The sequence below is a fragment of the Ylistrum balloti genome, unplaced genomic scaffold (genome assembly GCF_031769215.1).
Source record: "Ylistrum balloti isolate Yb309-2 unplaced genomic scaffold, AGI_CSIRO_Ybal_v1 Utg369840, whole genome shotgun sequence".
In the NCBI taxonomy this organism is placed as follows: domain Eukaryota; kingdom Metazoa; phylum Mollusca; class Bivalvia; order Pectinida; family Pectinidae; genus Ylistrum; species Ylistrum balloti.
In genome coordinates, this window is record NW_026781998.1 from 128,902 (window position 1) to 141,376 (window position 12,475).

Below are 12,475 nucleotides of genomic sequence, written 5' to 3' on the forward strand. Positions count from 1 at the left end.
CGTTTTATGAACCGAGAAATAAATATTGTTTTTCGGCCAGCATCTTAGGCCCTATTCGATTTGAATTAACGACCAATTGCTTATCATGATGTAATAAAAGTATATTGTAATTTTGAGACTAACATTATTTATACAGAATGTGATCAACATTACCTTCTTTCTATAGAAAGAAAGAAAATCACTTTTTAAAAACATTTAAACATGTTAGATTCCCACAACAAATTATAATTAATCAATAAAAACTATATATACAGAAAGAGTGTTAATACAAAGACATTCATGTTTTCGACATGGTAAAATTGAAATTTATGTTTTAAAGCGTATATGAAGCATGAAAATAAAATAAATACATACATTCTAAATCTCGCTGGCTACAGCAAATAAAATGTATTAACTTGATTTCAGAGATATCGCGTACTAAAAAGGTATCTTTGACATCCGAAGGGTGAAGTACTGCTCTGGTGTCCTGTCAGTCAAAAGGCCCCGCCCCTCCAATTTCCCGGGGTTGATATGTCTACATAACGAGGAGTGTCAGCTCTTGATTAGATAAGTACAATGCGATTCCTACCAAGACGATAGAGATATTTGCTCACCGTTATACAGTGAAGGGGGATCACTGTTTATCGCTGAGCCAATGTTTGAACAACATTCAAACAGAATTACTTGAACTTTAACCTGAAAGTGATCACTTAAAACAGAGATTGTCCCAATAGAAAGAGAGAAGCGATACCCTTGTGGCTCGACCCGACCGTTAACTCCGCCCCTTTTACTCCGAATTGGGCGTGCATTGCCTATTCTGTGATCCTATTGTTGTAACGCCACTGTTATACCGATAGCATAATGGAAAGTATATCACTAGTACAAGTGTTAATATCTAAACATAAAACAAGATTTTTCAAACCTTCCGGATTCTCTTCGGCGTGATGTAATACGTGACTCTTACAGTACACGTCGGATGATTTACCAGTAAAACTCATCGGTTAACATACCCACGGCTGCTTAGGGAACGTGGACACTTCGTCCATCATCACACAGTGGAAGGACAAAAACATAAGTATACAAACATATTTACAATTTTTGTGTCTATTTCGCTCTCGACTTAGATATATTGGACTAACTGCTTTATATCAACGTTTCCACTACCGATTCTACAATGGAAATCACGTTTAATACACAGAAGACGAAACACGACAAGAGAGTATTTCTGTGACAATACGTGAAATAAATAGTTCCTGCGGATGGTTTTAACATCAGGGAAAATGTTGCATCCTGTCGCTCAATTGCAGCAGCTCGTACCGGGTGGAGTACCCCCATTATATTCTCCATCCCATCTTCATCATCCTGCAGCAGCAGCCGCCATCGCGTCCTTACATTCACAAAGTTCAAGTCCTCCGTCAGGGCAAACGTCGTTTTTGATTGACGATATTCTGGGCAATTCCCAAAACTGTTCCTCTGCTTCAGGATCTGGACTTCATAAACCAACACCTATCAACCCTACCCATGTGTCTCCGGGGTCTGTGACCGCTAACAGCTTGTACAAACCATTACCTATGTACGATGCCAACACTCTCTTGTCACATTCTTATTTTACAGCGCCAGCGACATATCAAAATACTCTAATGAACCATATGTACTCCGTCCCTTACGCCAGACCAGAATATTATTTAGATCGCCATGCATATGCCAAAGGTATGTATACAATATTCCATCTCTTTACTTTATCTTTAGTAGCTTTTTAAATTTCGTACTTTTGTTTTAATAAGACATAAGGTATGTATACCTACGCAGTGCTACTATCAAATTTACTATCAAAGAACTCCTTAAAAAGACACTGAAGATCAATATTAATTAATGGAAATTTTTTACTATGACATAGATTCATTCAATGCAATATTAAAAATGTACAAAAATGTTTACAATATTCTAGTAATGTTTCTACAATAATCAATACTATCCTTGAATATATTTTTTGTAGCAACTTGCATAACAAATTCATGTCTACACTACATAAATTTGGACTTTTGACCCAGGCAAAAGTGCGTGAAGTTGGTGTCCCGTTCAGATGTTTATAAACGTTCTCCTATAACAGTATTTTAGCCAGTCCTTAATAATAAATGGCCAATAATAGTCCAGTGTAGATTTAAACCTCAAATTGAGTAAGTGTTCTGTATATCAACTGTTTCCGAGTACTTATTGTATAGGCATCAATTAGCTCTCCGGGTCGGAAATGCTATTTGAACTTGTGTATCATAACTTGTATCATTAATCATCATCTCGTCTCAATCTGTAAAGAGGTCAAATTTACTTTCTATCTAGAGAGAGATTTCAAGCAAAACTGGTACTAAATATGTCATGCGATGTGAAGTCAAGCTTCCTTTTTAAGATATTTTTCCTCCCACTCTCAATTTCATTCAAATCATGACACTACTATTATAAAGACACCGTTTATCAAATATGTATCATCTATTAAGAGCACAGAAAGATCATTTCTTCAGGAAGCGTGTTTTTTTCCTTCAGTACATTCTGGATAAATTATGTTACAGCATAAAACATGTGAACAAGTTTTGAAGAGTAGATACAGTTTTGTTTTTATAAAATTACTGCTAAGTATATACCATTCCCGAACAATATGATACTAAATATATATAAACATTAGCATCAATCATTCTCATGTAAATATAACCATATTCTGAATGATCATATGTATAAAACTGTTAACATTAACGTGTTAGTTATACCACTGACGTTTTTACCCATAATACCCACATTTAATACAAAAATAGTACATGCAAATATTTTTCTTCGAATACCAAATCAGTTGTTTTTTTATTGAAAGCGGAAAAGAACTGACGAATTTCATTTTAACACATTAACATATTTGAATGTTACAAAAAACACATGTTGCTAATTTGTGATATTAAAAGCATTCAAAATTTCAGTGTTCATTCACACACAAAATTACAATCGGTATGATTCGAATTTCATCCTAACATAGAAATAACAGAAGAATAAAATAAATGGATTTTCATAATTTTCAATATATTCATAACGATCTGCACACTCATTAATTTCACATTATTACAGGTCATGAGATTTTAGAAGTCCTAAATAATACCATCGAGAATTTGACAATTTGGAGAAGAATCTTTTCGGTTCGTTTTAATGGATGGATAGTTTTTTCTCAATAACTCTTTATATCAGTAGAAAACTTTTCGTCAGTAGACGATTTGCGTTTCCTTATCCGTTATGTGGATAGATAAAACTCTTGACGTAAGGTGCCACTTTTTGCGCTATCAAGTTGTTGTTAATTGATAGATATGTACATAAGAGCTTGTTTAACGGTACATATCCGGGTGGGTCAGTAGTCAATATTTGTCGTTCAATAAATGCGATTACCTTATGTAAACTGAATCGTGAATGCTTGATAAAACATTGCTATCACATATTTTGTTGTCTGTACAATAATCAGATTAAAATAAGGATAATTCTGTAATAATATAATGATATCGCTTTGTGCAGTAACAAACACTAATACACCGACGCTAAAAGAAATAACATTTGTCACGATTTCGCATCCAACTCACTATGAAATATGACTTTAACAACAGATAGATTATACGAAACAATCAAAAGGCATCTAAAGTTGTTTCGTACTGATTTCTTATATAATGCTTAAATATACAAACCCAACAGTGGCTCTAGGAAAATCTCCGATGAAAAAATGATAATAAAAAATGGCATGGAATATTTCCTTCATTGACAGCAAGTACAAATATACAGCTTTGTTTCTAATAAAATATCTTTTATTTAATTAATTTTATTTCTTTTTTTGTATTTTCTTCATAATCACACTGCAATAACACCTCAATATATCATATAATAAAAAATAGAACTTAAAAAAAATATAGAAGTTTCAAATTTCTTTGGTAAAAATTCAATACTTAAAACGTTTCTATTGTTCATAATAGCTTTTAACCTCCAAATGGAAATAAATTATACAAAAAAAAATTTCATCATTGTTTGATGAATCGGCCAAAGTTATAGAAATAAATGTATAATATATATAAATTGAAGATTAATAAATAGGGTCAATATGAGGGCGTGTGTGTACAAGTGATATTTTTGGAGTGTTCGTAGTGTGAAAACAGGATAGTAGTCGTTAATCTATAATGATATTCTTCACCCTTCACTTCTACCATTTATGTGAAGTGTGCCATTAGATCCACATCCCATTTGACTTTTGAACTGTAAGGAAATATAGGGAAAATTTTCGCTTTGAAGGTGTTTTTACAATTCCTTTTATACCACAGAGTTGATAGACAATTGCTGAATATCTTGCAGACAATATGGCGTTAGAATGATATGTTTTCTTTAGAATCATACTTACATCGTACTTGAAGTCATTGTTAGGCACACGCACGTACAGGAAATAAAGCATTAATTTGATTCTAAGTTCGAAAATAAGGCTGATCAAAATAAAATAGTTTACATACGATGAATCCCCTATTTTCGTATCCCACTGACTACGTACATCCTTTCTCCGAGACTTTAAGTACTTCTTGTGTGGTTCTCCTTTTCACTTCTGTTTTCTCAAAATTGATATAATTGATTAATACGATTTAAGGGGGAGAGGGGTTGGGGTTTATGCTTTGTAAATTTTTAAAGTTATCATGATCTGTCACAGTTAAAATTTATGATTAAAATTCCTATGTTTAATTACAAAAAAAAAAAAACATTCCATTTGCAAAACATCATTGATCTTTTTCCCTTTCCCATTTAACAATAAGTACGATTAAATATATTTTAAAACATAAAATTATCAAAACCTTATCAAGCGATTATGCTAATGCATTGGTGACTCTATTTCTAGTATTATCGGACCTGTAAGAATATAAATCGAAGGGTACCGATGTCCTGTGTCTGTGATTATATATATATAGTAGGAATTCGTCACTGAGCGATTCCTCTGATGTATGAAATGTTGTGTACACAATTAGACAGCCTCTACAGAATACCGTGTGAAACACGTATGATCGTCAAACAAACAGATTAACAAAGGACACAGTTTCTTTTTACACAAATTGTCGGGATATCTTTACCTAATTTATCACAGAAATACCTACATAATGTTTTACCATTGAAACTCAGGTAAATACAAATATTCAGAAAAGAAATGTGAACGGGATTTAATCAAAAGGATATAGATCCATGTTATTGAACATTGACATTAATTATACTGTCTGTTGGGATTTTAAAACAGGTTATTGTCTTATAGATAACAAAATTTGAGCCAAATCATTTTCACCACGCAATTTGTATTTTTTTTTTATTTCCCCCACAACAATAGCACTTAAAATTCATTTGACATTTGATATGTTTGTCTTTTCTTATTTTGAATAAACTCTTAATCTTTCTTTTATATTTCTTTAAAAGTTTTCACTACAGTCGCTGATACTTGCAATATACGCTGAACAATTAAGCTCCACACGTTTAAATTGATTCATTTATTTGTCTGATGTACAAAGTAGATCTACATGTTTTTACATTCCATCTCACAAAACAAACATTTTTAGAAACTCTTTTAGTTACCAGGGAGCTCTGCATGGAATCTTTTACCAAGCGATACGAGTAATTCCACTTTTCTTTGAGATTTTATATGGAATGATATCTCCTGGTCCCTGTTGCTGTGCTTTACTTGCCTGTGATATGTATTTTGTAATTTTATTGGTAAATATCATCTTCCTGACCATGTAAGACGAGCAGGTTGCTCATTATGTTATCAAGAATAAATAAAGCTAATTATCATTATCATTATTATTATTATTATTATCACACGAAAAGATATATGAATTATGTCCATTTTCTTTCATTATCGCTATGTTTGCTCTTGTGTACATGAGCGTCACTGCAGGTCAACATGACATTTTCGTTATCGTTTATAGAATTACAATTGAAAGTCAGGTGAGATTTAAATCAATGACTACAAACTATTAGTGACACTGTTGAGGTGTTACTGCCATGAAAGTCCTTAAGACCCTATTCGATCCATCCCTTGTACAGGAACGTTTCATTTGTGACCTGACCACCAACCCCGGCATGTTTCCTAACCCCTTCAGCGCCAGTCCGGCGACACTGACCACGTGTCTATAGACGGGCACCTGTCGGAATCGGACCGTACAGTGATACTTTCGTTATTTATGTTACAACTAGCTATAGAACAACAATTAACAAGGATTGTTGGATCATCCCATTGATAGGAACACCTTAACAAACATCCTTATCAGTAGCCAGTCAACAGTCGGCTTCCGATGTCCATTCATCTCTTTGTCGCACACTATTGTCTTATCTTTGCGGTTTGACCAATCCACTGGATTGACCACATATAACAAGTAACCAAAGGCGGTAAATACTCGAGACAAACGCGACCCCTGATGGAATGTAAACATATCATGGTTATGTAAACGTTTAACAACAGATGAAAGACTTGGTAGAGGTTTAATGAATGAAAGTTTGGCATATAATATACAAACTGGGTAAACTGACGAACTACAACCTTGATGTTATTTATCTAAATACTCGGTTTGGCAAGCCTGTATCAGGAATTACATAGGATAATTACTATAAAATGAGTAGTGCTAGATTATGTCTATCAGGTATCTGGTGGAAATACATAACTATTATTATCGTGTTTATTCAATAGGGATAAGATGTTTATTCTTTTACTGGTAATACCGACACTTTAACGCAGTTGCTGCTGAATTTGTCAACGCTGAAATAACGGCCAATCGACTGGTTCTTCGGCAAAAACTTACCAAATTTCTTCCAAATCTAATATGTAAACATATATAGATATAAGATAATTATCATAATAGTATTTCATGTATCTATAAAGATTGGAGGTGAACAGTTCTCCTCCAGAGAAATTTATAATTCAAAGTAGCTAGCGATGTGAAAAGTTGAATATCAGTTAATATGCAGAAGACGCTTACCCTTTCAATACACCAGTTCATATTTTGCCCCTTTTTCGTCGAATCTGAGTTTTCATTTTAACATTTCGATATTTTCAACCATAGTCTAGCACATGATAATATGTTAAAACATATTTCATCTTTTGATCTACTCATGACACTACGAATATTGAATTTTTAATATGTTTCGGTCATTTATTTTGCTTGCATGTTCAACGCCATAATTGTTTTCACTAAACAAAGTAAAAAAGATTAATTGATTATAGAGAAGATTTTATCATGGACTTCATAACATAAATGAGATTTCACAAGGACATATGGAACAGTTTTCTATTTGATGTCTTTGGCGATGGCAGGCACTTTGTATAGTTTCAAATTATTGTTTCACTCAAGTAGCCTTAAGAGTCCCTTAGAGGACTATCGCACCCGGCCATACGTCTTTCCTGCGCGCCGGAATTTCACGAGTAAGTGTAAGACTGTGAGATCAATGGGTATATTCGCAATCTGCAAGGCACGCGCTTCCGCCTCGTGGCGTGGTGTCGTGTGGCTGTAAGAGGTAATTATGTTGGCATAGCTAGGAACACGGTCATAGTAGGCATGACCATCCTCATTCTAAAGCTTTTCAAACTTCATTATATTGTTTAGAAAATCTTTTATAAGTATTAGGGAAGGAAAATAACCTCGAATTTTGAAAATTAACTATTTCCATACGTTATTGTTTAATCGCCTTTTCATGAGGTGTCTTTAAAACAATTTGGATATTTCGTATATCTTAAAATGTATTCATTCAAGCTTGCAGGGCACTAAGTTATGGTCCATAGTGGTTATACGGCGGAAGCAAATACAGTTTAAATTAGTCAAATACAGGATGATCAAACTCAGGCCCTAAATATTAACCGTCCTAATCGGAAAAGTTTAGGAATAACCCTCTTTAAAGTTTTTCTGTAATTAGACTGCTCGTCGCCTGTTGGAGTAGTGTTATTGTTTTTGTAATTTATAAGAATGATAGCCAACAATTGAGGCATTCACTTACTCGTTGTTATAGGAGAAACACTTACAATACTAAGGACCGTTTAGTCATATCAAACAGAAGCTGACTGTATCTTGTTGACATTTACATCAGAACTCATTGTTCTAGATATCAAATTAGGCTTGCCATGATTTTAATTGATGCATTCCTCTTATTGTCTAAATTAAGCGTTGAAAAACATACCAATTATAATTCATAAATGTTACATATCTCCTAATTATCTAGGGTGGACGTTTTCTTCAATACCTCATCAAGTGTTGCAAACAAAACCCGCAATTTTGAATACGTGGAATTTACCTGTCAGCATGAATTGTGAGATGGTAATTGGACACATGTTGATCTAATGTCACTAGATTTACCCTGACATTAGCACTAACGTTTTGATAGAAAATATTTAAACGATAATAAATTCATTAAAAATATAATATAGTTAAAATATCAAAAGAAATCGCAATACTTCTCAATGAAACAGAATCTAGTTCGATGTACATGGTTCCCAATAATTTGAAACGTAAGATTTAAGATTTACTTATTTTTCGAATAAATTCACATTTTTTTAATGAATTGTTAATTGAACATATGACAACTTATTTGAATAAATTTATCATTTCTATTTCATAATTATATAGGAAAGGCAGCTATTTAAGAAATATATCTCATAATCAATGAATGAAATTTGTATTTGTCGGAATGAAATTTAGCTATGCATCATATTTAAATATATCTTATATACGTGTTATGTTACATGGATAGTCGCATCTAGGATCAAGCACCAAAGTAAACTTTGAACTTTACTGTAACGTGACCAATTTAAATGTGATCTCGTCTCATTCTCTCTGGCTTAAGTGGCTAGTAATGATTATCATTTAAGCTGAAACTAAGTGTTAAGTGTGTCCGGGAGCTACGTGTGTTCGTTGATTCAATTTTGGTTTGGACTTTCTAAGGTCAAGATCTTACTGGAGTTTTTCTTAATTTCTTATGGCTGTATGGACAGCGTTTTTTGTTTTATTTATTTTTTTTATCACTTATTTATTTGTTTTGGGTTTTTTGTTTTTTGGGGTTTTTTTAGGGGGGGGGGGGGTGTCTTTTTATTTTATTTTTTATTTTACATGTTTTTTAGACACTGATAACTTTCTAATTATTCAAATTTGTCCATTCATTATTGTAAAACTTCTACATCTTTTTTCACTTTTTTTTTGTCTTTCGTTCCAACTAATCCATAATTCGACAACATCATTTTCAGACATTTATATTTTTCTTACAGCCGGGCCTAAACATTTTATGTGGAATTACCCTTTCATACAAAGACCTATGCACAAAAGAAAAGGAGGACAAGTTCGGTTTTCTAACGATCAAACGTTAGAGCTGGAGAAAAAGTTTGAAGCACAGAAATATTTATCACCACCTGAACGCAAAAGGCTCGCAAAAGTACTTCAGTTAACAGAAAGACAGGTACAAAACATTCTTTTTGGTGAAGTGTCACTAATATGGAAATCGCAGAAAGGAACTGTTTAAGACAGATATATTGTACAATTGGTGTTTCAACTTGACATGTTTTGCGCTATATCATAACTTACAGCTGATTAATATAAAACATAAAACAGATAAAAACCACTCAGGAAGATGAGAGTCCGCGTAAGATCAATGTGTAATAAAAAGTAGTAAATAAGGAAAACAATTCTGTCAGAGGAGAAAGTCGCGTAATGGAATATTCAGCAATTGCGCAATTTTATATAAATATCAATTGCAAATTCTTATCGTTTTGTTTTTCAATGGCTCTCGACTTTCGTTCTCAACAGCTAGTTGTGAGATATACACTATTGTGTGAAAGGCCAGTGTTCAGAAAGGGCTGCACAAATATTCGTGGGTACTATTGGCAGGTGAAAGAAATCTGCCGAATGAATTATCGGTCTATCAAGCCAAAGCTTGTGGTATCAAACAACATATACGATACAACATAAAGACATTTCTCCCAGGTCGGCAATACATCGACGCCATGCTAACAAAGTTTGTCGATATTGTCACATAATTCAAACTTTACCGGTTTGTTTATTGACATATGGCAATGATTTATACTTTGCATTAACTTCAGTATCAACCTTTCGTTTTATTTCTGTCTTTATAGGTGAAAACATGGTTCCAGAACCGAAGAGCAAAATGGCGGCGTTTAAAACAGGTACAATTACATTCTTAATAAAAAAAAATTGTGATAGGCAGATTTGACAATGATCAGTTTTATGATGTGTTTATATTGGTAAGCACACGAAACAAAAGAAATGAGTAAGAATCTTTACGCAATGCATTCACGGGATATGCACACTGACTAAAATTCAGAAGTTAAATATATAGATAAAATCTACATGTTCATGGTCAAAACATATGGGTCTAAATCTTGAATATGTACATGGATATCAGTCGTTACTAATGATGATGATTCAATCGTTACTCTTAATTTATAATTATTGTCCATTGTATTATTTGTATCGATAACACACAGGATTACACACAACAGTTCAATAAGGTATGGTTTTACCACGATCTTTAATATCTAGTTGGAATATCATTTTATTGGAAAGTGATTTTTTTCATTTTTGTAATGATTAAATTGCGTTTCAGGAATCTCCGTCTGCGGATAAACAAGACGACGCATCCAATGAAAACAAGGAGGAACACACATCAAAAGACGAAATTGATGATATGGACAGATGTACATCAGACGAGGAAGATTTTGATAACGATATAGATGATTCTGATGATGAAATAGACGTTGGAAAAGAGTGTGTCAACAAATAGATTTGATTAATACAATAATTCAGTAAAGAGAAATTATGTGGATACAGCAATGCCTCCTGATGTCCGTCGTGGTTTCAGGGGTCAAAATGTTCGAATAATGTCTGACATCCGTATCAGCTACTGACAAATTACCATATGTTAACACTATGGTACTTTGGACATGAATATGCAAATCATTGGATGGCTTTTATGACCTCCAGACGAGGAATAAATATTATAACTACTTGCTAATCTTTTTAGAATCAATGGTTGTTGGTGGTGGACACGGTTGAGTATATTGTATTGAAGTTGGACGGACATAAGTGTTTTTTTCATTTGTAAAAATACATTGATAGACAGTATAGTGATGCTTTGGTATTAAGCAATGCTGAAAATACATTCAATGACGGTGTTTTAAATAAAGCTATGCGTTGAAGTGCTAATTATGCCAATCGACTGTATATCAGTTAATTCAAAGGACATACAAGGAATAACTGAACGTTTGATATAAAATGTATACTTATATAAGTTAAAGTCTTGCCAGTGATAATGACACTTTTGAGACTTGAAGGAGACAGAAATATGCAATATATACAAATCTAATGCCTTCACTATACAAAACGTTCCGTTCCAGTCAACTTCATTCAATTGTTTTTGTGGTTCAGAAATGTAGACAATGGCAATATTGTGGTGTAGAAACAGAAAGTACAATCACAAAGACTTCCAGTACCTCATTGGAATATGACATGCCATATTTATATACATGTATAATATATATATTTATGAAATTGTTTAATTTAAACATATTCCATAAAACTGAATGCATGAAGACAGATGAATGTACAATCAATGTGGATGGGTGAATGAATGGAAGTTCAAATAAGAAATAAAATGTTTATATGACTTATGTGGGTTTTTTTATTTCTTTTCCTAAAAGACACTTAATACATCAAGATAACTTTGTATATCGCAGCAATACAATATTTCTGTGTTTCACTTTTATCGGGGATCGATATAAACTCAATTGTCATCGTTCTGTCTAATAGTAAACAAAACCGATTTATCTTACATTAAGAGGCTGTCTTACATGTAAGATAATGTCGATAGAATAGAAGTTCTTATAACGCAACCAATAGCAGTTCATAGTCCTTTTGAGCTGAAATGTTACGACACGACTAAGCATGAAATATTGTGAAATATGTGCATATATGATAAATAAACATCAATAAAATGTGTTTATATTTAGTTGTATGATAATTAACTAAACCTATTCTAAAACACGTGTACAAATAAATACATCTATGTTCTTTAAGAAGAAGCCTAGATGAGAATAAATACTATATTATCAAACCATCAACATTTACTGAAAAAAATAAAGTCTTACAGTTTGGGAAGTCTTGATATGACACCTGACATGATTTGATTAAAATGAATACTGATTCTGTTAAGAATAATTATGTGTTCTTTCATTCTTTTGAAAGCATCCAATTTGAAAATTAGGAAATGAGTTGAATTATTTGTTTTGCGCATCTCCCTGTCCATATTTTGATATTTATTTCCGTTTAGATTGTCCTCAGTCACCTCCCGCCTAAGTATCACTGATGAGTTACAGAAGGACGAAACAAATATAACAATCAAATGATTGCATGTACTGTGTACCATAAAACTAGGTTTACAAATTGCCTGTTGTTACCGCTTTCAAATT

The 12,475-nt window shown here is 32.9% G+C and overlaps 1 protein-coding gene across 1 annotated transcript; it reads left to right on the top strand.

Annotated features, from left to right (window-relative positions):
- The first annotated feature begins 897 nt into the window (after positions 1–897).
- Positions 898–11,677, top strand: LOC132545332 (hematopoietically-expressed homeobox protein hhex-like). The gene is made up of 4 exons (XM_060209009.1): positions 898–1,689; positions 9,263–9,450; positions 10,124–10,174; positions 10,615–11,677. The coding sequence occupies exons 1-4, from the start codon at positions 1,239–1,241 to the stop codon at positions 10,789–10,791; spliced, it is 867 nt and encodes a 288-aa protein (XP_060064992.1). The 5' UTR covers positions 898–1,238; the 3' UTR covers positions 10,792–11,677.
- Positions 11,678–12,475: the final 798 nt, after the last annotated feature.